Source organism: Lynx rufus, unplaced genomic scaffold (genome assembly GCF_022079265.1).
Source record: "Lynx rufus isolate CCGP_SWC_20201006 ecotype Redwood Valley unplaced genomic scaffold, mLynRuf1.p SCAF_8, whole genome shotgun sequence".
NCBI lineage: Eukaryota > Metazoa > Chordata > Mammalia > Carnivora > Felidae > Lynx > Lynx rufus.
The window spans coordinates 5802977-5830227 of record NW_025814896.1 but is presented as its reverse complement, the minus strand read 5'-3'; the positions used below and the strand labels follow the sequence as shown (position 1 = coordinate 5830227).

Sequence of the window (27251 nt, the reverse complement as noted above, 5' to 3'; positions counted from 1 at the left end):
TTCTTCGGTCTTTTTGCTCTGCCCCTGTCTGCATGTTGATTTTTAATCCTTAGGCCTTTTGCCTCATGGTCACAAGATGGCTGCCACGACTCCAAACATCATGTCTTCACAGAGCCACATTCATGGCAGAAAAAAAAAAAGAAGAAGAAGAAGTACAGAGAGTTCTGTTTGCTCAGCTGTCACTCATCTGGAAGCAAAATATTTTTCAGAACCACCTCCTACCCCATTCCTCCCCTAGCAAATTTCCTCTCGTGTCTCACTGGTTCGGACAGCATCCTGTGGCTATCCCAACCTGCTGGAGAAGCTGGGAAAGCAAGTATGTGGCTAGCCAGATAGTTATAATTACAAGTTGCTGTGGGTGGCCTTCTTTCTCCCAACCGACAGGGTAGCAGAGGAAACCAGTGAGGCAGAGAGGCAAGAGGGGAGCTGTTCAGTGACAGATGAGGGACCCAGAGAGAATAACCCCGGGGTTCTCTAAGGACCTGCAAGCTGCTGGTGTGTCCTTCCCTAAGGCTTGAGATGCACTGACTTCCTTTCCCCACCCCCCCTTAAGCTAGCTTGAATAGGTTTATTTCGCCTGGACCAAAGAATTCTGTTACGTGTACTTTTGTTCACACCAAACACCCGCGGCCCAAAAACGATCCCTGAAAATACCTGCCACCTCATCAACTCCCACCGGCGAACCCAAGGATACGCTCGGACCCTCGCGCATTACTCTCTTGCGGACAAGCAGAAGCAACCTAGTACCCAAAGCCCACTTCCTGAAAGTTCTTTCCGGCTCTCAGCCTACACACAAGGTTGAGCAGGCTCTCTCCAAGCAGCTTTCCACCTCTGGCTAGCAAACCGTGCGACACGGATTCTTACGATGCCTCGAGTATCTGGATCGATTCATCCTCTGTCCAGAGGGAAACAGGAGCCACCTGTCCCACAAGCAGAACTCAGACCCAGGGGACAATGATTCCTGACCTTCTCGGGACTTTTCAAACACTTTGCTCCCCTGTCTAAGGCGATCAGGAGGGTTGAGCTGATAAGATAAAGTTTGTTTTCAGCAAACAAGTGGCTGTTGGCTAGAGTCCTGAGGACTCACATTGTGTCTACTTGGGGGGGGGGGGGTGAGCCTAAAGAGAAGCTCAAGTCTCTCCGTGGGCCACAGAGGGTCTGAATTCGTGTCAGCATGCTACCGGCCTTCTCATACATTCATGGCAGCACACTATTGTCTGGAGACCAGAAACCAGCTTTGGGGCTGTGTCAGAGAGAGAAACGAAAATCACCCCCTTCCCCCTGCGTTGGCTAGAGGCCACTTTCATACCTCCCCATCCTCCCTGGCAGCAACAGCTGGCCTTATGAACCAGGTTGGCTCCTGGGACTTAAGGAGAAATCTTCTAGAGAATTCTAGAAAATGAAGAGCGAGGCAAGCAAGGAGAGCTCTTTGAACGCATCCCCTTTCTCTTGCCTTGAACGTGAGATTGTGCGAGGATGTGATGTCTGGGGCTGTAGCAGCCATCTTGCAACCACGAGGCAACGGGCACGAGGAAGTTGAAGGTGGTGAAGATAAGGCGTAAGTTTCACGAATACCTGGAGGAGACCACTGAGCTACCACCCCCAAACTCGGAATCACCTCCTTGAGGTCTTGCTGGTATGGGAGATAATGACATGTCTTTAGCGCCAAAGCCGCTGTTAGGCAGGTGTTCTGTGACTTAGAACACGTCCTAGATGAGACATCGTTCCTCTCCACAGAAGAGGAGATCTGTAATAGGAGGGGAGTAACTCTAATCCTCTTCTGATTAAAGAGAAGCGTTTGGGTCCACTATGGGCGCTGAGCGCGTCTCTCTCCAACGTGGCAGCTTCCTAAGGGATCTCAAGGGTAATTTTCACTCTGCCCAACTTCTATCCAACCCGCTGCCTTCCACCTGGCCCCCACGGAAGGGGTGACTTTTTTTCACACTTTTTTGCAAGGGTCCAGGCCTCTTGTCAAGATCTGTAATAGGAGGGGAGTAAAAAAGCAGAAGTATCATTTGTTTGAATGTTTATTTTCGAAAGAGAGAGAGAGAGAGAGAAAAAGACAGAACGTGAGCGGGGGAGGGGCAGAGAGAGAAGAGGAGACACAGAATCGGAAGCAGGTTCCAGGCTCCCAGCTGTCAGCACAGGGTCCGATGCGGGGCTCGAACTCACGAACCGCGAGATTGTGACCTGAGCCGAAGTCGGATGCTTAACCACCCAGGCGTCCCCAGAAGTATAATTTTTTTTTTTCAACGTTTATTTATTTTTGGGACAGAGAGAGACAGAGCATGAACGGGGGAGGGGCAGAGAGAGAGGGAGACACAGAATTGGAAACAGGCTCCAGGCTCCGAGCCATCAGCCCAGAGCCTCACGTGGGGCTCGAACTCCCGGACCGCGAGATCGTGACCTGGCTGAAGTCGGACGCTTAACCGACTGCGCCACCCAGGCGCCCCAGAAGCATAATTTTTAAAATGTGAAGCCACTTACGGAAATGCGGTCTTGGATAGGAGGGGCCCAGGCTGGGGGTGGAGAGGGACTCACAGGCGCCCCCAGTGAGCTGTACCGGGCAGACCGGTCCGCACATCAGGGGCTGGTTCGTCACCATGTTCCCAGAAGGGCCTAGAAGACACTCTGCAGCAGTCAAGGGCTCCCAGGGCAGCCCCAGCAGGAGCCCCTCATTTCCTGAGGGTTCCCCATTACCATCTCGCTCAGTCTCTGTGGCCCCGAGCCCCCAGCCACCCCACCTGACGGGGAAAGTGCCGTGGGCTGAATCGTGCCCCCCGAACCCACGTGTTGAAGCCCGACCCCCAAACGATGCTATCAGGAGACGGGTCTTGGGGAGGGATTGGGTTTAGAGAAGGCCGTGAGGGTGGGCCCCAGGCAGGAGTCAGCGTCCCCATACGAGGGGGAGGTGACCGGGGCTCCGGGCCCTCGCCTTGTGGGGACGTGTGTAGCCACAGAGAAAAACAGACCCAACCATACTGGCAGGCTCGTTTCAGCCCTGCGGCCTCCAGACCTGTGAGAACGAACGTCTGCGGTCTAAGCCGCCCGGTCTGTGGCCCTTTGCGATGGCCCGGACTGACTAAGGTGGAAACCGAGGCCCCGAGCGCCCGGGTGCCTTCCGTCACCTGCCTGAGGTCACACACCAGCGACCTGGGACTCAAAGCCACACGGACCTGCTGTCCCCAAAGCCAGACGAGTGAGTGGCCAAGCCTGACCCCCACTTGGCCTCACATGTGGTAATGAATGTGGGAAAAGCATGCTAACAGCTGGGGGGGGGGGGTGGTCACTTAAGATGGAGAAGTATCAGGGATTCGTATCAAAACACGAGGGGACACAGGGGCGCCCGGGGGTTCAGTCGGTTCAGCGCCCGACTTCGGCTCGGGTCACGATCTCGCAGTTCGTGGGTTCGAGCCCCGCGTCGGGCTCTGTGCCGATGGCTCGGAGCCTGGAGCCTGAGCTTCGGATTCCGTGTCTCCCTCTCTCTGTCCCTCCCCTGCTCATACTGTCTCTGTCTCTCAAAACATGAATAAATGTTAAAAAAAAAAATTTTATTTTCAACGTTTATTTGTTTTTGGGACAGAGAGAGACAGAGCATGAACGGGGGAGGGGCAGAGAGAGAGGGAGACACAGAATCGGAAACAGGCTCCAGGCTCTGAGCCATCAGCCCAGAGCCCGACGCGGGGCTCGAACTCACGGACCGCGAGATTGTGACCTGGCTGAAGTCGGACGCTTAACCGACTGCGCCACCCAGGCGCCCCAAAAAAAAATGTTAATAAAAACATGAGGGGACACAAGAAATGCCACCCCACTAAGTGTGACATCAGTGGCATTCAGGAAAAGAAAACCAAAACCAAAAAAAAAAAAAAAAAGGCACAATTTTACTGTGAGTTTTAAGTTAACTAATTAATTTTATTTCTTACGAGTAGACCAGCCCACAGCCAAGTGTGTAAATCCAAAGGGCTGTCTGTGCCTTGAGCTGGAGGGCACATGCAGACTGGGCCTGGGGGTTCCGTGTTTCCCTAAAACTCTGCACCGATCAGTACGGATCGGAGCCAGCAAGGGGCGACTTTCTGGGATAACAGGATCTGCGATAAGAAAGCCAGCTTCCCGGTCTGTCTCACGTCCGGCTAACTCAGACGGGCTCTCCGCTTCCCCGGGGTCATCGCGGCTAAGGGGGGACCACCCTCAGCCCCAAGCCTGCAGAGCTCAGCGTCCAGCCCACTGTGACCCTCGGCACGAGCCGACGGCGGGTCCCGCCGCCCTGGGGGCCCAGAGGCGCCACGCTGGGGGCCGGCACAGGCAGCCCGCTCCGGGTGGCCCAAGCGTTGGCCTGGCAAGTGACCTTGTCACTGCCGGCAGCTAACGCTCCTGGGCATCCAATGCCCCGCAGGCACCCATGCCCGCTCTCCTCTCTCCTCCGCCCAGGGGGTCCCGCCAGCTGCCCGGGAGGCAGGTGCCAGTATTCATGCAGAGGAGGAAACGGGGACCCACAGTATAATCACCTGCCCCAGGTCACAAAGCTAACGAGTGGCAGAACTGGGATTTAGACTCCTAAGGTCCAACCCCAGAGCCAGTCTTAACTACCACCGGAGATGTTTTACAAGAATGGTTTTTTTGATGTTTATTTTAGAGAGAGACGGAGCTTGAGCAGGGGAGGGGAAGAGGGAGAGAGGGTGACACAGAATCCGAAGCAGGCTCCAGGCCCCGAGCTGTCAGCACAGAGCCCGACGCGGGGCTCGAACCCACGAATCGTGAGATCGTGACCTGAGCCGAGGTCGGATGCTTAACGGATTGAGCCACCCTGGCGCCCGTAGAAGTTTTTACAAGCAGAACACGGGGAGGAGGCTACTAGGGCCACGCAAATTCAGGAAGCAGCATGCGCTGGGCCGCGGCATCTCTTACGGAGGCACGACGCGTGGCTCGCGTGACGGAGGCTGAGAAGCCGTCAGCGGAGAAATCCGTTTAAATCAGAGGGGCCCCTCTGAACAGCCGGGAGGAGACAGGGTGCGTTGTGTCATTGGTCGTCTGCAGAGGGACAAAGGGGGACAGGTAAAACTCGGGCTTCATTTTTAGCCCTTCCCAGGTAGAGGGTGTGGGCAGCCGCAAGCAGGGGTCAGCGACCTTCTCCAGCAGGCCAGAGAGGCAGCACCGTAAGGCTTGGGAGAACATCGTCTCCGTTGCAATGACCCCACTCCCGCTGCGGTGGGAAAGCAGAGGTGGACAACACGTAGGCGAACGAGCATGTTCGAAGCAAGTCACAGACGCTGGAACCTGGATTTCCTCTGATCTCCAGATGTCACGAAGTCTTCTTCTTCTTTTGATTATGTATCTTGCTTTTTAAAACAATGTAAAAACCGGGGCGCCTGGGTGGCGCAGTCGGTTAAGTGTCCGACTTCAGCCAGGTCACGATCTCGCGGTCCATGAGTTCGAGCCCCACGTCGGGCTCTGGGCTGATGGCTCGGAGCCTGGAGCCTGTTTCAGATTCTGTGTCTCCCCCTCTCTCTGACCCTCCCCTGTTCATGCTCTGTCTCTCTCTGTCTCAGAAATAAATAAACATTAAAAAAAAAAAAAGATTAGGGGCGCCTGGGTGGCGCAGTCGGTTGAGCGTCCGACTTCAGCCAGGTCACGATCTCGCGGTCCGTGAGTTCGAGCCCCGCGTCGGGCTCTGGGCTGACATCTCGGAGCCTGGAGCCTGTTTCCGATTCTGTGTCTCCCTCTCTCTCTGCCCCTCCCCCGTTCATGCTCTGTCTCTCTCTGTCCCAAAAATAAATAAACGTTGAAAATTAAATAAATAAATAAATAAATAAATAAATAAATAAAACAATGTAAAAACCGGGGCGCCCGGGTGGCTCAGTCAGCTGGGCGTCCGACTTCAGCTCAGGTCGTGATCTCACGGTTCACGAGTTCGAGCCCCCGCGTCGGGCTCTGTGCTGACGGCTCAGAGCCTGGATGGAGCCTGCTTCGGATTCTGTGTCTCCATCTCTCTCTTTCTCTGCCCCTCCCCCATCCTCTCAAAAATAATAAATAAACAAAAAAATTATAAGTACTCAGGGCACCTGGGGGGCTCAGTCTGTTGAACATCCGACTTCGGCTCAGGTCACCATCTCACGGTTCGTGGGTTCAAGCCCCGCATCGGGCTCTGTGCTGACAGCTCAGAGCCTGGAGCCTGCTTCGGATTCTGTATCTCCCTCTCTCTCTGCCCCTCCCCTGCTCGAGCTCTGTCTCTCTCTCTCCCTCTCTCAAAAATAAACATTAAAATAAAATGTAAAAACCGGGGCCCCTGGCTGGCTCAGCCAGAAAAGCATCCAACTCTTGATCTTGAGGTCGTGAGTTCGAGCCCCGTGTCGGGTGTAAACATTACTTTAAAAAAATGAACTCAAAAAAATGTAACAACCACTCTTGCTCACAGGCTACGCAAAAACAGACAGAGGTTCAGACGTGGGCCGTGGGTCGTGGCCTGAAGCCAGCAGGTCTCTCTGCTTGAATCAGCTTTTGGGCTACGGCAGATGTAGAAACACCACCTCTCTGCTACACCCCCCCAAGTTACCTGCCGAGAGAGGAGGACAGTTACCTGGTAAGAGACGTTTTTACCCCAATGCCTCTGAGGGAAGCTGGGTGACAAAAAAAGAGGGGCCACTTCTAAGTGTGCATCTAATAACCTTTCAGCATCACGGAGCACAAGTCACTGTAATGCTCTGGTGGGGCAGCTGGGTGGCTCGGTCGGTGAAGCGTCCGACTTCGGCTCAGGTCACGATCTCCCAGTTTGTGAGTTCGAGCCCCATATCGGGCTCGCTGAGGTCAGCCTGTCCGCACGGGGCCCGCTTCCGATCCTCTGTCCCCCTCTCTCTGCCCCTGCCCGACTTGTGCTCTCCCCAAAGTAAGTATGAAAACAAAACAAAACAAAACAAAACAAAACAAAACAAAACTACTTTGGTTCCTGGGAGACGATGCCACTCTGTAGAGATGTGACCTCCCTCTTTGTCCCCAGGGTGTTTCAGACCCAGGCAGCGCTGTGCTCCCATGAGAGGGCTCACATTTTGGTTGCAGTCCGTGTTCCTTTCGACTGGAAAATGATCCATCGGTCTAGAAATACCGCTTCGCCCGTTCACCACCATGGGCCGACGGGTTCGAAGCAAAGGCTCTCAAATCAGTTTCTAACTTTGAGGAAAGGTACCCTACACCAGTGGTTCTCCACTGGGGGCAACTCCCCCCCCCCACACACACACGGGGGACATTGGCAATGTCTGGACACAAAACGCCTCGGGGTACAGTGCCACGGGCACCTGGCAGGGAGGAGCCAGGGCTTGCCCAACACCCTGTTAACACGCAGGACAGCTCTCACCACAGAGCGCCGTCTGGCTAAAAACCTAAGAGTGCCAAGACTGGGAAACCCTGCCCTACATCCACCCAAAGAAGGCACCGCCCAGTTCCCAGGGCGTCTGAGCCACGAGAGGTTTCTGGACCCCCTTTCCCATCCCCCCCTCCCCCAAGTATATTAAGACAATGAGGAGCCCGGGGTTCGAGTACCTTCATTTATTGTTTCCTCCTAAAGGAAATGACCAACCGGTGCCTCTACCCTATAAACATTTACTAGCCCTGGAAGGTTCTGAGGCCCCACTGCCATTTTTAAGGGCTTCTCTCTCAACAAACGTTAGGTCAAGTCAATCAGAAAAGGGAACCTGAGAAAGGGGAAGGTGGGGGGGTGGGGGGTGCGTTTTACAAAGTTCAGGACCAGGAGGAACGCTGAGAGACCTAACATGACCCCCCCCCCACCCTGTCTCTCGCGCTCATAAACGAATGTCTGCTTCACATTGGGCATCTTATGAACGGGGGCAGAAAGAGTTTTAAAGGTCTCAGGGCACAGCTGCACAGGCTTTTCATTTGCCAGCTGAGTCCCTGTCGTGCTAGTGGGTCTGTGGATTGATTAGTTAATGGCCCTTGGGGCATGATACCCCGAACATTCTCTTAAGACTGGCTCTCTGGGAGGGTTTCCCCGAGTCCTTGGGGCCTGGAAACAAAAATGTAATCAACAGGATCGCACAGAACAAAAAAAAATGCAATCAACAAAGATCGCAAAGTGTAACAATACCCAGACACCCACAATAGAGTGTTACCAAGAGTTAATATGGTGGTTGCTTCCTTTGTTATAAAGTTTTTCTTTTTAGAATAATTTTAGATTTCCAAGAAAGTCTCAAAACTGGTGGAGCGCTCCCGAACACCCTCACCCAGCCTCCCCTGGTGTGAACATCCCCCAGGACCATGGGACCCTTGTCGAAGCGAAGAAACGAGCACCAGTGCCCATCTCCATTTACTATTAACGAAAACTCCAGACTGTTTTTCAAATCGCATCAGTTTCCACTGATGTCCGCGTTCTGTTCCCAGATCTAACGCGGGATACGCTGTACTTCCTAACGGTTTCTTATTAACAGAAAGAAAACTTGACAGGAACCGTTGGAGTTTACTTGAAATTTCTCCCCAATCGCATTCCTTCCTCTCCTCCCGAGAGGCAGCTGCTGGGAGTGCCCCTGGTGTGACCTCATACGTGCGGACCCACGGACGACACATAGTATTACCTGGTGCCCCCTCCTGAGTGTGTGTGGTTCGACACAGTGTCCAATGGTTATACCTTTAAACATCTTCCTGCAACTTGCTTTTTTCCGTCCTGACATCATTCTGAATCTGTATTGCTACATAAGAAAGAAATCCTTCAGTTCCCTTCTGGTTGATTACAAATTTACAAATAAATGGATTGCAAATTTATTTCTCCAATCTCCTGCTCGTGGACATTTAGGCATTTGGTGATTCTAGTCTTCTCTAGAGTGTCTGGAGGTATTGCTATCAAAATGCCAATCTCTAGGGGCGCTTGGGTGGCTCAGCTGGTTGGGCATCTGACCCTTGGTTTCGGCTCAGGTCACAGTCTCACGGTTTGTAGGTTCAAGCCCTGCGTGGGGCTGTGTGCTGACAGCTCAGAGCCTGGAGCCTGCTTCGGATTCTCTCTTTCCCTCTTTCTCTGTCCCTCCCCCGTCCATGCTGTGTCTATCTCTCTCAAACAAATAACCTTAAATTTTTTTTTATTTTTAACTTTTTAATGTTTATTTGAGAGAGAGAGAGAGAGAGAGAGAGAGAGACAGAGCATGAGCGGGGGAGGGGTAGAGCCAGAGGGAGACACAGAATTATTGAAAGCAGGCTCCAGGCTCCGAGCTGTCAGCACAGAGCCTGACACGGGGCTCGAACTCCCAGACCGCAAGATCATGACCTGATCAGACACTTAACCAACTGAGCCACCCAGGCGCGCCCCCCCACCCCCCGCCACCAAAAAAATTTTAAATACCCATCTTTAGTTGCCTCTGGAATTTCACCATCCAAGGGGAGTGGGGTGCATGTAGGAGCCCCGGTACACGGCACTCGGGACCCTCCACCCTGGCAATTTGTTTGAGGTCCCAGAGCGGGAGGAAGGAGTTATCATAAGCAGGATAGATGATGAAAGAAAAAGGTATGCACCAAACCACAAAGTGAAGGTCAAGGGCTCAGCGTGTGTTTTGGTGGCCCAACACCACTCCCCTTGCGTGTCCCCCAGCCCCCCGTTCACATACCTCCATGGGGCGAGGAGAAAAGAGTTTACTGCTTTACGTTCAACCCCACAGCTTTCTAGCAACGCAAGTTGGGGCCCCTTTATCTTCCTGCTCCCTGATAAAAGGGGAACGACTCGTTTTGCAGAATGTTGAGAGAATTAAATGAGAAGCCCGATAAAGAGGGGTGTAAGAGCTCCTCGGCTGCTACAAAAAGATGGTGTCCTTTATCACTAGGATTTATTTCAGTGACGTACTTAGCTGACGAAGGACTCTCTGAATTCAGTCCCTACATTCAGCCCTGCAAGATCCCACCCGGACTACAGGAAGTGGCCCTGAGGCCCAGGCAGAAAAGGCAGCACCCCCACTCGGGGCAAGACTTCGTGACAGAGTAATAATCCGCACAAGCCGGACAAGCGCCAGCCAGGACCAGAGTCAGGCTCCTGATTCTCTGGGTCGGGAACCAGACGGAGGCTGGAGCGTGCTTTTGCTGAAAGACAAGTCCTAAAGAGGTCAGTCGTTTTACAAGTGGGAAGAGAGAGAAGTGGTTCTTCTTGTTGAACCATGTCAATACCTCACTGATGCAGAAACTTCTAGAAACACTGGTCTCCACAATGGGGTGCAAGCACTTGGGGGAGGCTAGAGGGATGCACTGGGATGTGGGGAAAATATTACAATCATAATTAAGTACATTTCAAGGACCGATGGACGTCAGGGAAGATGGAAATTTACCAGCCAAGCTTTGATAAAAATCTCTGCGTAACTGGTGGATGAGATAAAAAGCGAGGATCTTGGGGTGCCTGGGGGGCTCAGTCGGTTAAGCTTCCGACTTCAGCTCAGGTCACGATCTCACAGTCTGTGAGTTCAAGCCCCGAGTCGGGCTCTGGGCTGACGGGCTCAGAGCCTGGAGCCTGCTTCGGGTTCTGTGTCTCCCTCTCTCTCTGCCCCTCCCCCACTCATACTCTGTCTCTGTCTCAAAAATAAATAAAAACACTTCGGACTCTGTGTCTCCCTCTCTCTCTGCCCCTCTGCTGTTCACGCTGTCTCTCTCTGTCTCAAAAATAAATAAAAACATTTAAAAACCATTTTTTTAATCTTTTTTTAATGTTTATTTATTTCTGAGACAGAGAGAGACAGAGCATGAGCAGGGGAGGGGCAGAGAGAGAGGGAGACACAGAATCCGAAGCGGGCTCCAGGCCCCGAGCTGTCAGCACAGAGCCCGACGCGGGGCTCGAACTAACGGACCTGAGCCGAAGTCAGTCACTCAACCAACTGAGCCACCCAAGCACCCCTAAAAAACATTTTTTTTTTTAAATACAAAGTGAGGATCGTGTTTCAGCCAACAGTTCCTCTCTTCCGTTGCCATATTCTTCCCGGGAGAAAGCCTTCCCCCCATAGTGCCACACTTCCCAGGTTCCTTCTGGTGCTCCCCTTTCCAAGCTGGGGTTCTAGTTTCCCCGCCCACCTTGGGTCAGGTGTGGCCACGCGACCAGCTCTGGCCAATGAAATGTGAGAAGTGGGGCATTCACTTGTCAAAGCCCAGGCACAATTCACAGAGCCTTTCCCTCCGACTTGGGAACAGGTGACACCGGACAGGGTGTCAGCCCCATCAGCCAGGGGACCTGCGCCCCCTGCCAACCCGGCCAAGGCGCGGAGCCCCTACCAAGCCACAGTGGAGCCAAACTTAATACAAGAGAACAACAAACCTCTGTGGGTTTAGCCTACCAAGACTGCGGTCTCTGTTATCATGTGACAACTGCACTTATGCTGATTAGGCAAATGGAGGGCCAAAATAATAAAAATGTCGGACCAGGACTTTGGCCCGCCGATCCCGAACTGCTGGGCCACGATTCTGAAAGCCATCAAATTCTATCGCACAACATGAACTCACCTGTGAGAGCAAAATTAGGTGAAGGTGTCTCGTTAAATAAAAGTGCAATTTTGTATTAATTAATAATGATCAATTAGTTAAAATGTGTATCAATTAACATCAGAATTTTGCATTGTTTTTACCTTTAGGGCCTTCTTTCTTTTTTTTTTTTTTTAAACACATTTATTATTGAGAGACAGAGAGAGAGACAGGGTGCAAGCAGGGGAGGGGCAGAGAGAGAGGGAGACACAGACTCGGAAGCAGGCTCCGGGCTCTGAGCTGTCAGCACAGAGCCCGACGCGGGGCTTGAACCCAGGAACCACAAGATCGTGACCTGAGCCCAAGTCGGACGTTCAACCGACTGAGCCACCGAGGCGCCCCATGTTTTTACCTTTAGTGCTTTCCTCCTTAAATTTATATTTTACTTATGTTTTATAAGGTAAAAAAAAAAAAAAAGAAAAGAAAAAAAAACTAAACTAAAACAGTAGGATTTCTTTTTTTTTAATATTTATTTATTTGGGGGGAGAGTGCAAGCGGGGGAGGGGCAGAGGGCGGGGGACAGGGGATCCAAAGCGGGCCCTGTGCACACAGGCTGACAGCAGCTAGCCAGATGTGGGGTTCTAACTCACGAACCATGAGATCAAGACCTGAGCCCAAGTCGGAGGCTCAAGCGACGGAGCCACCCAGGCGCCCAATAGGACTTATTTCTAATTAGGGCGTCGACCCAGAAATTTACAAGCAGAGAGACAAAAGCAAAAAAAAAATTCAGAAGAGCTGCCTTAGAACATCTTCAACTCATTCATGCATACAAGCAGCCAATATCTGATCACCTCCTGTGCCATGAGAATTTGGCAAGGCAGTGCAAGAACAAAATAGTAAGAATGTCTGAAAAAACGGTCAAGAAAAGAGTCCTTTATCAAAGGCCAAACACAAGTCATTGAAACCGCAGAATAACTTGCTTGCCTCTGTTGGCCGCCTTAAATTGCCAGGGCAGATGAGCACCGGGACCATTACAGAACCAGTCTAAGCTGACTGTCACGCTAAGTGTTTAGATTTTTTTTTTTTTTTTTCCAAGCTACATAAAAGCAAGCGAGAGGCTGGCATGACAAGACAGCACAGGCCTAACTCCAGTGCTTAAAAAACATGCGAGTCCTCGATTTTGGAAACAGTGCAAGTTTTTATTCACAGCCAAATTTAATTAAGCCAGACAACAAAAGATTCGGAACTTGAAAGCCACTCTGGGGAGATAAAGATGGGAAAGAATAACACGTGACCTCAAAGATGCAGGGAAACCTAATACTCACTAAGTCAGATTTTTCGAGCAGTGTAGAAAGAGCTGAAGGGAATTTACGGGAAGCCTTGAGTGATTAAGCCCACCCCTCGTCTCGGGCCCTGGAGACGTTCTCTTTCGTCCCAGGGTCTCCAGAGGCTTCTAAACGCACTGAATCCACACAGGGCTTTGTTGCAGCCTAACCCCAGCCGGGGGAGTGGGGGACAGCCTTGCACCTGCTCCAATAAAGAGTGGGGAGGCTGTGCTGTTCTGTTAATGAATGCTTTGGGCTTGTCACTCCCTTGAAGGAAAAGACAATTTGTACTTTGACCATCTTCCAGAAGGGGTGGGAAGAAATAGTTCAGTGCTGGGCTTTTTTTTTTTTTTAATTAAAACTTTTTATTTTGGAATAATTTTTGACTTAGAGAAAAGTTGCACAGAGAGTACAGAGAGTTCCCATATACCTTCACCCAAATTTTAGTTTCCCTGGAAATAAAATTTTTAAATAGCCATAGATGCTAAAAGCAAGAGAAATAGTCAGCAAAATACTCTGTTTATCCTCAAAGAAGTTTGGTGTGCTCATTCAAATTTCATCGATCTCGGAAAGAAGGAAATCGTGTGTGTGCGAACACACACACATTTTGGGGGCCATTTTCTTGCTATCTTTAAAATAACATGGGTGGCTTAACCTAAATATTTTAAGTACTAAAAAACTCATATGGGGGGGGTGGCGCCTGGGGGGCTCAGTCGGTTAAGCGTCCGACTTTGGCTTGGGTCATGATCTCGCGGTTTGTGAGTTCGAGCCCCGCGTCAGGCTCTGTGCTGACGGCTCGGAGCCTGGAGCCTGTTTCGGATTCTGTGTCTCCCTCTCTCTCCGCGCCTCCCCCACTGATGTTCTCTCTCTCTCTCTCTCTCTCTCTCTCAAAAATAAATAAACGTTAAGAAATAAATTTTTAAAAAAACCTCACCTCGAGGGGCGCCTGGGTGGCGCAGTCGGTTAAGCGTCCGACTTCAGCCAGGTCACGATCTCGCGGTCCGTGAGTTCGAGCCCCGCGTCAGGCTCTGAGCTGATGGCTCAGAGCCTGGAGCCTGTTTCGGATTCTGTGTCTCCCTCTCTCTCCGCGCCTCCCCCACTGATGTTCTCTCTCTCTCAAAAATAAATAAACGTTAAGAAATAAATTTTTAAAAAAACCTCACCTCGAGACCAATATAGCGAAATGACTAGTGCTGTGGCCACCACAATAAAAACGAGAGCCACCGTTTCGTGCACACCTACTGTGTGCCAGGCTCTACACGTGTGTGATAGGGTTGTGCCTTCGCGAGGATCTGTGAAGGAGGGGATCGTTACCCAGCTTTACAAAACGAGGACGTGAACTCAGAGATGTTAAGGGACTTGTTCAAGGTCACACAGCAACCAGAGAGGAAACAGACACATGGGTTTAAGCTGTGTCTAAGGAGAAATCGCGGCGGATGCCGTTCCGTTCTCCCTTGCCAAGTCACACCCTCGGCTGTCACCGAGAACTTCCGTTACAAGGCAGTGAAGCCCCCCAACCCCCCACTCCATATATCACCCAGAATTAGCTGCAAAGTGTCAGGAAACTTGGCCAGGCAGCCCCAAGCATCAGCAAGGGCTGGAGACCTTCACCGTGAAGCCCTTTATAGAAAGCTGCAGTTGGAAGCCCCCTCTCCCGCAAGGGAACAAATTAACATTGGCATTCCAAACACAGGAAAGGAAGGAAATTGGAAACACAGTTTATACTTGGCCAGCCCTTTGAAATACTGTACCATGCTACCGACATCAATTAATGGAAAGCAGGGCTGGGCTGAGAGGCTCTGGTTTGCAAATGCATTAACACACGTTAAACATGTTTGTACAGGAACCGGATTATAAGCACCCTGGCTCCAAAACAATAAAGCAATTACCCTAAAACTGGTGCTCAGAGTTGTCATTAATTCAATCCACTCCACTCGGATCAGCAAAGGCTTTGCGCAGCTCCCAACAATGCCTTCTGCTACAAATGTTGAAAGGCCGCATCGCACATGCTTCTCTGAGTTTCACATAAGTAAGTGTCAAACTCTTGCGCTCCTGATGTCCTCCCCCCCACCCCCCAAATCATAAACACTCCCCTCTGGCGAGGGGAAGAACACGCGGCGGCCGGCCCCCGGTGTTCACCCACCGCGTCATTCCCCGTTGGGTTCAAGCAATCTGTCGGGGAGGTGGGGGGGGGAGGTCAACTATGAAATATATGAAAAAATATCTGTTCCATATTAAGAAATACCAAGTCACATTTTTGTCAGATATTATTTGTCAAATGCCAGTTGCTGCAAAACCCAGAATTCAACTGCAGCTGAACACACAGCTAATACCAAATGGTTCACATAATAGCCGTGATCATACACGGGATCGTTTGCAGCGAAAGAACCCCCCCCCCTCCCCTTCCTCTATAAACTGTTTCAGGAATTGGAAAGAAAAGCATCTGAAGCTCTGGAATAAATAAAGCACTGTGCCTTGAGCTGCCCCGTACGAAAGACCCAGCATGCTGGGAGCAAGGACTCAAAACAACCAGAAAGGCAAGTGCCCGCTGAACAGCTTTGTAAGAATGCTCACGAGGAAAGATTTTAGATGATGCACGGGTCAATCGCACCAGTTCTGGCTCACCGGGTAAGAACTGGCCAAATTCGTAAAAGACCAGCATCCCCGGGGCAGCCGCACCCACGGCAGCTCCCACCTGCACGCGCGACATCCAGGGTCCAGGCGACCCCGCATTCCTGGGGCCGCCTCTGCCCTGCTCCCGCGCCCCGGTGACGTCACCCTGCGACTCCACGTTGCTCTGGGATCCAACAAGTCTGAGCAATTTGGGCGTGTAAAGCTAAATGTGCCATCATTTTCACCACAAATTAACAGTTTCTATGTAAATATTGGTATTTCCTCACCCCATGAAGGCGAGAGGAGGCAAAATGGCACCGGCACATTTGATTCAAACTAATTAAAAGCAGAGGGTCGTGCAATTCAATATATTGATTTTACCAGTGGGACTTAAGTCTTTTATAAGAAGTAGACACAGCTGCGTTGCTCGCCCACCACCACGTTTTCACGGCATTTCTTTGCATTCCTTCTGACAATAACATGACAGGTCCCACGCATCCTGCCTGTGCCCTCACCCCCGCGACACTGCCTGACGGCACTGAGGCAAAGTGATACAGCAGCCTGCCAGAAACAGTGTGTCGACAGCCCCCAGCTAGGTCTGAAGAGTGACTGCAAAGAAAGGAGCATGGCCAGCCCTTCGGGCCCTCCATTCAAAATATTCATTTGGCAAAACGGATGGGCAGGCTGGGGAGGGTGGGGACTGGGGGAGCGTTAGGACACTGTGATGCTTGCAATGGGCCAAATATGACCTTACCCAATAGGGAAAAAAGATATTAAAGCGATAGGGGTGATCAATCAACTTAGATGGGACTCTCCCCGGAATGAAGTCATCACTTGTCTCGGAGTTCAGCGGACATGTGATATTCGCTCACATCACAGGCATCCTGGCCGTCAGGGGATCGGACGCCAGCTGGGTTTATCTCGCAGGGGTTTGAGAGCCCTACCCGGGGATGAAAGGCCCCTGACCCACAGCTCACAAGAGCTGTGTTTTACTTTTGAGTTCATTTCTTCATGGGGAGATGGCGGGGAGGGGGGAGAAGGTGAGGGGTGTCGGGGCGGGAGGGGGGAAGAGGGAATTTCAAGCAGGCTCCGCGCTGTCAGCATAGAGCCCGATGTGGGGCTTGAACCCACGAACCGTGAGATCACGACCTGGGCCGAAACCAAGTCTGCCGCTTAATCGACTGAGCCACCCAGGCGTCCCAAGAGCTGTGCTTTAGGAGCGGTTTCTTCTCTCTGGGCATTCACAGAATCGTCCCTTTGCAGTCCTGAAATCAATCTATCCGGGCCACCTCCCTCGCCCCACTCCACAACCAAAGCAGAGCCCCGGAATCAAAACCCCAAACTAGCCACAGCAGGCTGGCACCCAGGGCTCGGCCTCAACCTGCTTGGATTCCCGAAGGGCATACAAAGAAGATCAAGAAAGTTCAAGTCCGGGGCACATATATCCTTGGGAAAAGGGGTGGGGGGTGGGGGTGGGAGAAGATCTGTGATTTAAGAAGCAGGAAAAGGAGGTTTAAGGGGAGCGATTTCGCGAGGGTTCCGAAGCACACAGCTGTTGGTGCAGTCCTACGGTGAGGACACCGTGCAGCAAACAAGAAAAGAAAGCTAGAAAGAAGGGGGAAAGCCTGTGTGACATCTATATTAACCTCCAGCTGCTCACCAGTGAGGGCCTGCGCTCCAAGTGCTGGAATGTGGATCCGCCCCTTCCAAATTTTAACACAAGCCAGGTTACAGCTGCAAATGCCTCCAGCCCATGCTCCCTTCTCGAAGCACTCCCTGAAGGAAATTTTTAAACTGTAACAGAATCTTTTTCTAATAGTCTACAGCGGTAGGGCCTGTTCTTAAGGGGCAGGAGGAGAGATCTTAAACAGCCAGATGGTATAAAGCAAAAAACTGCACAGCCTTCTTTCTCCCCGCTGCCTTCTTTCTCCCCGCTGCCTTCTTTCTCCCCGCTCCTTGGCTGCATTAACAAAAGCCACTTTTATACGTGGAGTCCAATAGTGACCGGTTTCCAGCCTTTTCTTTTTTTAATTCAGCTCCGAAGATTCAACAAATTTGCTTCCTTCATAACCTGGGCCGGAGACGAACACCCATCGTTCACCCCTAAAGCCAGCCGGCTTCTTTTGAAGATCCCAAAAGGGGCCGCTGGATTTCCCCAAAGGCAAAAAGAAAAAAAAAAAAAAAAATGGTAGGGGGCTCTGGCTGGATTCGGTCTGCAGAACTCACATTGCCTGGGGACAACTTCAGAGAAGGTAGCCTGTTTTGAATTCAAAAACTTAAGTTCTACACAGAGGAATCAGGGGCTTGTTAATCCAAACCAGTTTACAAATCTCGCCATTGAAGCGAAGGGGCCCAGGCTGAGACGTGAGTCTCCCTTGCAGCTCAGCTAGCGTTACACGGGGGGGTTCATCAGACAGGCCGGTCTTTGTCATAAGGTGGGGTCTGAAGTCCTCATTCTCAGCACCTGGTTTTGTTGTACATTCTCTCCCAGCTCCTTCCCTAGTTTAGACCCCACTCAGCCTGGCAAAAAGCTAGAATTCCAAGGAGAACAACTTAGAGGAACAAAACCGGGTTTGGCTGCAGACAGGAGAGTAATGCACTGGGTCTGCAAAAGCCTTCAGAATCCAGGCAGAGGTCTCCCCGGCATGCAGGACAGCAGCGGTGTGGAGTGGGGGGAGGAGAGGGTGGTGGAGATCGCCAGCTTCTCCAACCACAGCCCCCGCATGATACCAACTAATGGTCTGATAGGGACAAATGGCATTTTCTTCTGCTTGGATAAAGTGAGACTCAACGCACCTTTAGAAAACTTGGTATGTTACAGATCCATTACGCTTTGCAACCCCAGGAAAAACCATGTGCTCCCTCTGCAAACTTAGCTTCCAGATTAGTCTCCTACACACTCCCCTCCACCCCCGGCTGCCACCCCCAAGCCCCTCCCATGGAGAAATTCTGGAGCCTGGACAGAATGGAAGGGACGGGCGGTTTACTCCCGTGCTGTTGCTCAGCAGAAATTAAAGGCCAACCTTAAAGCATCTACAGGAGGAGTCTTGCCAAACTGCAGCCCAGGTCTTCACCCAACTAATTACCTCGAGTTCTAGGGACGGCGAGAGAAAGAAAACAAGGTCAGCGCACTCTGTTAAAAGCCACTCTGCCATCTAATTTGGAGTGATGTTCCAGAAAGCAAGACCTGAGAAAGTCAGGACTGTCCCACAAAGCCCAAGCTCAGACAAGCCGGTCTTTGTCCTTTCAAGATGAAAGAAATGGGGCTAACGGGTTGAAAGGTGTGTGTTCAGCCAGAGGAGGTGAACCACCCACCTGTGGCCTTCCCAAACAAGTCCCAGCTCGCTCCCACCACCAAGGGAGAGCAAACAGCCCTGCCCCAAGGTTCCCAGAGGCGCTCAGTCAGCAGCCTAGTCCTTCTCTGGGGTGGGGGGAGCCCTGACCACCGAGGCTCATCCGTGTAAACAGGGTGCTTTGCTGCACTGGGTTTGCAAAGCCTTCCACAGAAGCCAGGGTTTACATATACCTTTCTAATGACCCCAGCCTAGCTCTGAGGGCCACCCCTGGGACCTGCTGCGTTCAGTGAGAGTCACCGGGACCCAAGAGAGCATTAGATACCATAAATCCCTCACCAGAGAAAGGGCCTTGGCTAACCCCCAGCTTCAGGATGGTTACAGAGCCCCGCTTTTATAAATATATTTGGAATTTTTCTTTAGGTTCTGGTGTAGGTCATAAATACACATTGTAAAAAAAAAAAAAAAAAAAGGCACACAGACAAAAGTGCAGACAATGAAAAATCAGACCCCAGCTCGCACTCCCTAAGCCCCAGCTCCAGTGCTACCCACCCCTCCCCCCGTAAAATGTATTTCACGTTCATGGTATCTTCTTCCAGGGGGAACGGATGATATACAAGCACATACGTAACCTCACTGATCTGCACCTTGCTTTTTTCCACCTCATACATCTTGGAGATTGTTCTAAATCAGGACATATGGAGCTGCCTCCTTCTAACAGGCTGCTTAGTATAATTTAAACTTTCTTGAGGTTATTTTGGTATCTAAACCTCCCACCCTTTTCTAGCTGAGAGTCGCTGCACTATTTGATTTCTCGCTACTATTAGGACAGACAATGGCGACCCGGGAACTCAGGGAACCTTATCCGGTGCTGGCAGCGTGAGGGTTGATCCCCGCTTCCCCGCGCCCCCTTCCCTGCCCCGCGCCCCCAGCGGGGGGCTTCGGTATCATCTCCCTGTTGACACGGCGCCCGTGGGCGTGAGTTTGTTGTCCTGGCTCCGTTCGCATTTTCGCAGCAAGTTACACACGTAGAATGAAATCGGCTCAGGAAACAGCGCTATCGGGGCGTGTTATCTCGGGAAACCAAATATTTGACCATCAGTCCTACAGCGCGCTGCCGGGGGTTAGTTTGAGCAAGTCGAGTGACCGTGCGCGCACAGACGGAGGAGCCCCCGCGCCCCCGCCGCAGCGCCAGCCTCCCGTCCCCGGGGCCATCGCGGCTCCAGGCGAGAGCTAGGTCCCCCCCGCCGCCCCCGGCAGCACTCAATCGCCAAAACCCGCGGTTTGCGCGCCACACGTGATAAACGCCGAAAATGGATTCTGCCCGCCCGGGACCTATCATTAAATATTTAAAATAGAAAGCTCGCGATGGCACCGTTTCTTCCCCAGCTCCCGCCAGGAGAGCTGGGAGGCAAGGGGGCGCCCGGCCGCCAGGAGGGCGCCCGGAGACACTGGCGGCGCGCCGCACGCCAAGGCGGGCGCACCGCGAGGGGACAGGTAGGGCTTCACGGGGCGGGGAAGGGGGTGCGACGCCTGCGATGCCAGGTCCAGGCGGGGCTGAGAGGGGCCCCGAAAAGGCGGGAAGGCAGCTTCGCCCAACAGGGCCCTTTAAATCCAGGTAGCAGGGGCCGCGCGGGCCCGGCACAGCTCACATGACCCAGCCCCGCGCTTTGAACTGAGCCGCGGCGGGCCCGGCGCCTCCGGCCCCCCAGAGGTGCGGCCGGCCGACTTCACCCGGAGGGGGCTTCAAACCAACCCCTTCCTCCGCCAAACTCCCACGGGCCGAAGGAGCCCGGCTCGCCCTACCTGGGGCGCGCGCTGCTTGGGGTCCACGGGGGCTCGGACCCTGCGCCGGCACTGCGGTTTTGCAAACCGCCCGGAGTGTAAAGATGGGCGGGCTGCGTGCAAAAGGGACCCCCCCCCTCCCCGTCCCAAAGTGCCTCCTGACCTAGAGGCTCACCCCCTCCCTCCTGCCCGCACTCACCGAGGTTGACGAAGCTCATGACCATGTCGGCGTCGGTGAGGAAGCGGCTATCTTGCAGGCTGGCCAGAGGGGGGCCCTGGGTACTGAAGACGGCCTTGTAGGGGTAGGAGAAGCCCTGGCCGTCGGGCCCGCCGCCCTCCTCCACCGCCATGGCGTTGTACAGGTCCAGCATGAACATGGGCGCCGAGTTGTGCTTGCCCTGGAGGTGGGGGCGCGGGCGATGGGGCAAGCCCAAGATAGAGAGGATCTCGCGCTGCATCTCCCGCCGCTCCTGGCTGCGGAGGCGCCGGTGGATGAAGCTCGAGTGCACCTCGTTGTCCAGGCTGAAGTCGGCCAGGGCGGAGCGCAGCAGGAACAGGGGCGCCCAGAGCGCCACGAAGCTGTGGGGCGCCGCGGCGCGCAGCGAGCGCACGTGCATCGCGCCGGCTCTACGCGCGACCCGGGCTCCGGGCACCCGGCGCCGGGGCCCGCGCCGCCCCAGGTGGCGGAGGGGGGCAGGCGGCCGTCCACGCCGCTCGGTCACTTGCTGCAGACGGGTCCCGCTGCGCCCGCGCCGGACATGGCCCCTCCCCGGCCGGCTGCGCTCTGCCCGGACCCCCGCCCCCTGCTCGGCGCTAGCCCCGGGGTCCCTCGCCCCGCACTCGCCCGGGCTCACCGCGGGGCTCGGAAACCGGCTGGAGCGAGCGAGCGAGCGAGCGAGCGAGCGAGGAGGAGGGCGCGGGTGGGAGGAGCAGCCGGCAAACCTAGGAGCCGGCAGAGCGAGCGCCGGGGAGGCAGCGAGGCGGCGGGCGAGCGAGCGCTCCTTCCTCCGGCTCCGCTCGCGCTCTCGCCCTCGGGCGGCGGCGACCCACTCTCTTCCGAACTGCGGCGCGGAGAGCAGGGGCCCCGAGTCGCTCTCCCAGCGGTGCGCGCCCTTGATCGCACGAGAGGCCGCCTCGGGAGCTCCAGACTGGTACGCGCTGGGGCCTGGGAGGAGGAGGAGGAGGACGGGCTTCCAAGGGCCCCTCCCGCGCCCGCGGCCTCCCACCTGCCCTCGGCCCCGCCCTCCCCCCAGCTGCGCCCAATGGGTTCATTCATTCCTTCTAGTGCGCTCTACAAATATTTACCGAGTGCCCACGGGGTGCCCAGCGCCGGGCCGGACGCCGCGGGGATGCGGAGGGTGGAATCCGAGCCGGCCCTGCCCTCTGGGGACGCGGAGTCCGGCCAGGGAGGTGGCCTGAGCGGGACCGGTGGGATTCTTCTCCGGCTGAAGGGGAAGAAGCGGGGGAGGGGGGGGGAGGGTGCGGAGGCCGCGCAGCAATCCGAGAAGGCTTCCCGGAGGAGGTGACCCCGAGTCCCTCCCGCCCCTCTGCTCCACCACCCCCCCTCCCCCCATTTACTCCAGCCACGCTGACCCCTGTGCGCCTCCCAGCGCTTAGCGCCAGCCTTCGCTCTTGCCCCCCCCCCCCTCCGCCCGGAATTCTCTCCCTTCCCACCCCTCTGTGCCTAGCTCCGATAGCCAACCCTCCACCTCCGGGTGCCACTCGGGTGCCACTTCCTCCCGGACCAGGAGAGGTAAGGTCACTTCTTGTGTTTTCTTGAACTCCCCCTCACCGCCTGGATTCCTGTTTTGAGTTATTCGTGCTGCCTTTATTGTCTCGTGTCCCCCCCCCCCACCGCGTCACACACCGGAAACGGAGTCCCCCACCCCGGAGACCCAGGCCTGGCTTCTCTGAGACTCCTCTGTACCCGCTGCGCCTTGGACCCGGGTCCTGGTAGCCACCGTGGCCGCAAAATCATTATCTGCTGAAGGATTGAAATTGTGTGAGCTGCAGAACTCGCCCCGCCTCCTCCCCTCTGCCCCCCCCCCCCCTTTACTTCCTAGCACTCCGGAGCCTGGGACTGAATACCCTGGCCCCTACCCCACCCCATGTCCGCCCTTCCCCATCAGCCCCTGGCTTGGCATTGTCTGAGGACCCACCTTGCACCCAGTTCCCCTCTGTGGCTCTGTGCCTGAGACCTCCTTTCTTCCCTCCTGGCCTTCCCTCACCCCACAAACATCCTGAGCTCCTCGGGGCCCAGCACCATTGGGCAGGGACACGGACGCCTTGGATGATGTTTGGAGAACTTAAGTGAATTACTGCCCTTCAGAACCTTGATGTCTTCATCCGTAAAAACGGGAGCAAAATACTCCCCCGGAGTGCGAGTGAGGCCGTGGGTACAAGTTCAACCTTGCCTCCCTCCCCTCCTGGGACTGCCCCAAAGAGGCGAATCCAGAAGCTAGGAGTTCCCAGATGGTGGGTTAGATGGAGGGCCACCACGAGAGTTTGGGAGGAAGGTAAAGTATTGAGTTTGGGAGACAAGAGCCCCGGCTGGTGGGGGGTGGGGGGACAGTCTGGCTAAGCCTCACCTGGGAACAGGAGAAAGCTCCGGTGTTGGTCAAGATAAACCTGGCCTTCTAGAGTTTTCCGGAGCAGAGATGGTTCTGCCATGCAGTCCTTTGGGGGCTTTTAGACAAGATGGCAGCCGGAGAAGAGAGGCCGGAGGCCAGGCAAGGAGAAGAGATCTACAAGGCTTACAGGTCAGAGCCATTCATGTTTCTTAGGCCCCTGGCTTCCAGGTGGAATAGGTCCTGAGGCCCCTCTGCCCACCTGTCAGTCAAGGCCCTTTGAAAGCCTCCTCCACCTGCCCTTTATCCATTAACTCCTTCCTTCAACAAAGGTTTGTGAAGGACTTCCTCCGAGTCAGGCAGGGTGGGCTTCCTGGGCGGGCAACCGTGGGGACGCCCAGGCCCCAAAGCTCAAAAGGGCCTCACGCTTGGCTTAATGTTCTGCTGCTTCTGTGTTGCAATTCTTCCTAATCTATGAACAAAGGGCCCCTGTTTTCATTTTGCACTGGGCCCTGCAAATTACGCGCCCGTCCCAGTGCCAAGCACAGTGCTGGGCTGGAGGGCACCGCAGAGAGCGAGCCCGCACGGCGGCCTCCATCGCAAAGCTGGCTTTCAGCCCAGAGGAGACGAAGCGGGAAGCTTCAACGGGATTAGAGGTCCGGAGGGGTGGCAGTGCTGTCCCTTGATTCTCTCGGAGAAGGATGTGGTGCACTCAGCCGGGGCCAGGCAGCACAGGGAACACAGGAGGGTCAGGGAGCAGAGACCCGAACGGGCATCGTGGTGGGTAGGAAGCAGACACGGGGGCCTGCGGAGGCAGTCAGAGGAGTGCTGGCGGGCCTGCCGAGTCCGCGGGTGAGGGGCGCGCCCTAGATCATCTTGTGATAAGCCACGGGGCTAAGTCAACAGGATGAGGCAGAGGGAAGGAGATCTCCTGGACCAGCTGCCATTGACCAGGGAGAGCCAGCTTCGCCAGGGAGAGGCATCCGAGGCAGAGCGACCAGCAGGTGCACAGGCTGTGCAGAACAAGGAACAGACGCGGGGCTTTGTTGCCCCTGAGCTCACTTCCGTCACCAGCTGAGACGAAGGAGGTTACTTTCTCCCCGAGTCCTCTGCTGCAGCCCTGTCTTTTAATCCACCCTTGAGTTTTTCAGGGGGATTGTGACCAGCGAGGGAGGCAGGGGGTAGGGGCAGCAGGTGCCGGTGCTACCGATTTACATATGAAAACAACTGATTGGTCAGCATCTGCCCTGCTCCCCTCAACCCCAGGAAGGCCCTGAAGCCAGGATTATGGTTCACCCCTCGGCACATCCCACCGGGAGCCCAGTGGAGCCTGGCCCACAGCAGGTGCTCAGTAAGTGCCCGTTGAATGAATAGCAAAATAAGCAGAACCAATACCTGAAAAGCACAGTTCACCGAGGGCTGACCATGCAGGCGCCAGGGCGAGGTGTCTCCCAGACCCCTCACCCCCAGACCCTTCCGTCTTTTCTCATGCAAGGCGAAGAGAAAGAGAAAGCATGCTCTCCATATCCAAGATCTGGGCAAAGATAAGGTTCCCTCCGAATTCCCACAACCTGATTTAGCTTTATCTTTCCTGCCATCCACGCTGGGGGAGGGGGTGTGTTCTTTATTTTCCCTGCTTCCTCCCCCACAGGAGTCCCCAGCACTGCACCCAGCCCTCAGTGAATGCTTGCTGGACCAATGAATGAATGAATGAATGAATGCCAACACACAGGCGAGAAATATCTGGCCTGGAATGTATGGGATGCTGGTTTGAGAGCTGAGGACACCATCAGAATCTTGGAGATTGTTTAGAGAAAGTCGGGGAGAGGGGAGCTAGCAGCCTGGCCCTGGGAGCCTGTCTGTCTGGTTTCACACCCCAGCCCTGCCACTTGCCCTTGTGTCTCAGAGATTTAAGCGCCCTGTGCCTCAGTTTCCCTGTCTGTATAATGGGAGGCTATTAGCGCCCATTTCCTAGGGTCACTTTTCTCCTACGGTTCCCAGGAGGATTTGGAAGCTAATGCAATTCACGTAGAGTGCTTTGCAAGGTGACTGGGGCACAGAGAAAGCATTTGATAAGTGTCTGTTACGATCTGGATGAAAAGGAAAATATGTTAACAGGAAAGCCTTCTAAGTTAAAAGTAACAACAGGGGCGCCTGGGTGGCTCAGTCGGTTAAGCGTCCGGCTTCAGCTCAGGTCATGATCTCACAGTCTGTGAGTTCGAGCCCCTCGTGGGGCTCTGTGCCGAGAGCTCGGAGCCTGGAGCCTGCTTCGGATTCTGTGTCTCCCTCTTTCTCTGCCCACCCCCCTGCTGATGCTCTGTCTCTCTCTGTCTCAAAAATAAAAACATTTTAAAAAATTAAAAAAAAACACAATCCTGAGGCGCCTGGGTGGCTCAGTCGGTTAAGAGACCGACTTCGGCTCAGGTCATGATCTCGTGGTTCGTGGGTTTGAGCCCCACATCACACTCTGCTGACGCTCAGAGCCTGGAGCCTGCTTTGGATTCTGGGTCTCCCTCTCTCTCTGCCCCTCCCCTGCTCACGCTCTGTCTCTCTCTCTCTCTCTCAAACATAAACATTAAAAAAATTCAACAACAACAACACAATTCTTCGTGAGGGTCTGGTTTTGGCCAAGCAGAGAAAAGTCCATTTCTCCCGATTATGAGAGATCGAGAGCCGGGGTGAGGGGTGTGAGCAGAGCACGATCACAGTAGTAGAGACGAAAGGGCAAGGCTTGCATTCTGACCCCCTCATTGTCCCCCGGCGCCCCTCCTGTGCCATCCAGGGCCCAGGAACTTCCCGGGGGCCTATCTGGTTTCCCAGCAGCCGGTGCCCCAGCCCCCACCCCGGTTGTGGTTCCCTGAGCTGGGCACCCAGCGCAGGACTCCCGGGCCGGCCGTAACCGGATCCGCCCTCTCTGCTCCACACCTGGGGCCTGCTTCGCCTGGCTGAAAGACAGCCTGGAAACGTGAGGGGTATCACTGTGTCTGGCCAGGCCCAGCCGAGAGTCCACACCCGGCTCTCAGCGCTGGGGCAAGTTTTCATTTCATACATCATCGCTCACATCTTGCCGGAGCGATTTTGACCAAGTCAGCATGTGTCTCGAAGGCAATAAAAAAAAGTAATCCTGCTGACGCTCAGATTCAGCGCGAGGTAGGGACCTCGTCTTCCCCAGCAGAACCCTTGTACCACCTGTCCCGGCAGAAGTTCAGCGGGCCTGGGGGCTCCCCGGGGGGCACCCTCCCCCCAGCCTGGCCAGTCTAGCGAGCTGCTCCCTCTGTCTCCCCGCCTGGCCATGGCCTGATGACCTGGACGGACGTCAGACGCCCGCCGGGAATAGGGGGCCGAGAGCCTCCTCGTGCACAGGGTTTCACATCCTTGTGTGCAGATCCTTGTGTGCGTGTGTGTGTGTGTGTGTGTGTGTGTCCACTTGCCCCAGAGAGGAAATTATTTTAGCACTCCTGTAATGAAATGTGGCTTTCCATGCAGACCTTTCATTGCGCTGGAGATACAGACTCAAGCTCGCTTTCCCTGGGGTTTTGCACAAATTTTTCAACAGAGGAGTAGGACACGAAACAGCTCCTATCGGTCTTGAGTGCATGTGGCAGTAGCCACAGTTGCAGATGGAAAACACACACACACACACACACACACACACACACACACACACGCTCGCTCCAGGGAAAGCTGATGCTCCCAGATAGATTTATTTATCAGGGTCTCCCAAAGAGCCAGGAGAAAGCTTCGGTTTTGTTTCTTACTGGCACGACTGTTGTTTCTTCCTCAGTTGAAGGAACCGGTTTTGAGCATTTACTATTCTTGGTTGAGGGGTAGAAGAAGCCCTTTCCTCCTTCCCAGACGTGAGCGGCTGGCAAGCTCGAAGTGGGGCACCTGCTACACCGTTCGCTGCCTAAGCCCGCGTCACCCTCCCCCAGGCGCGGGTCTGTTCTCGGACCACAGAGAAGCAGACCGGGATTCTGAGAGTGTCACGCTACTCATTCGGGAGGAGACCATCCAAAGCCGCGTCTGTCTGCACAGCCCGGGCTTTGAAGCACCTGGTGGTTTAGTGGCCTGGGAGCAGATCATTTCTCCCCCTCGCTTGATCCGAAAGCAAACCTTCTCCATCCTGACCGTGCTGTCGAATTTCCCAAATCCGCACCCCCCCAGCTGTCAAAATGCGCATACCCACACCCCTGGTCCCCGTGGGCCCTGTGATTCTGCACCTTTACTCGGTTCCCAGGGGGTGCTGA

At 54.3% G+C, this 27251-nt stretch overlaps 1 protein-coding gene across 1 annotated transcript in view; it reads right to left on the bottom strand.

Moving 5' to 3' along the window:
- BMP7 (bone morphogenetic protein 7) overlaps positions 1-21054 on the bottom strand; it is a 90282-nt gene extending 69228 nt beyond the window's left edge. The window contains exon 1 of the mRNA XM_047069492.1: positions 20637-21054. Within this exon, the coding sequence (XP_046925448.1) occupies positions 20637-21054 (418 nt within the window). The remainder of the gene's footprint in view (positions 1-20636) is intronic.
- Positions 21055-27251: the final 6197 nt, after the last annotated feature.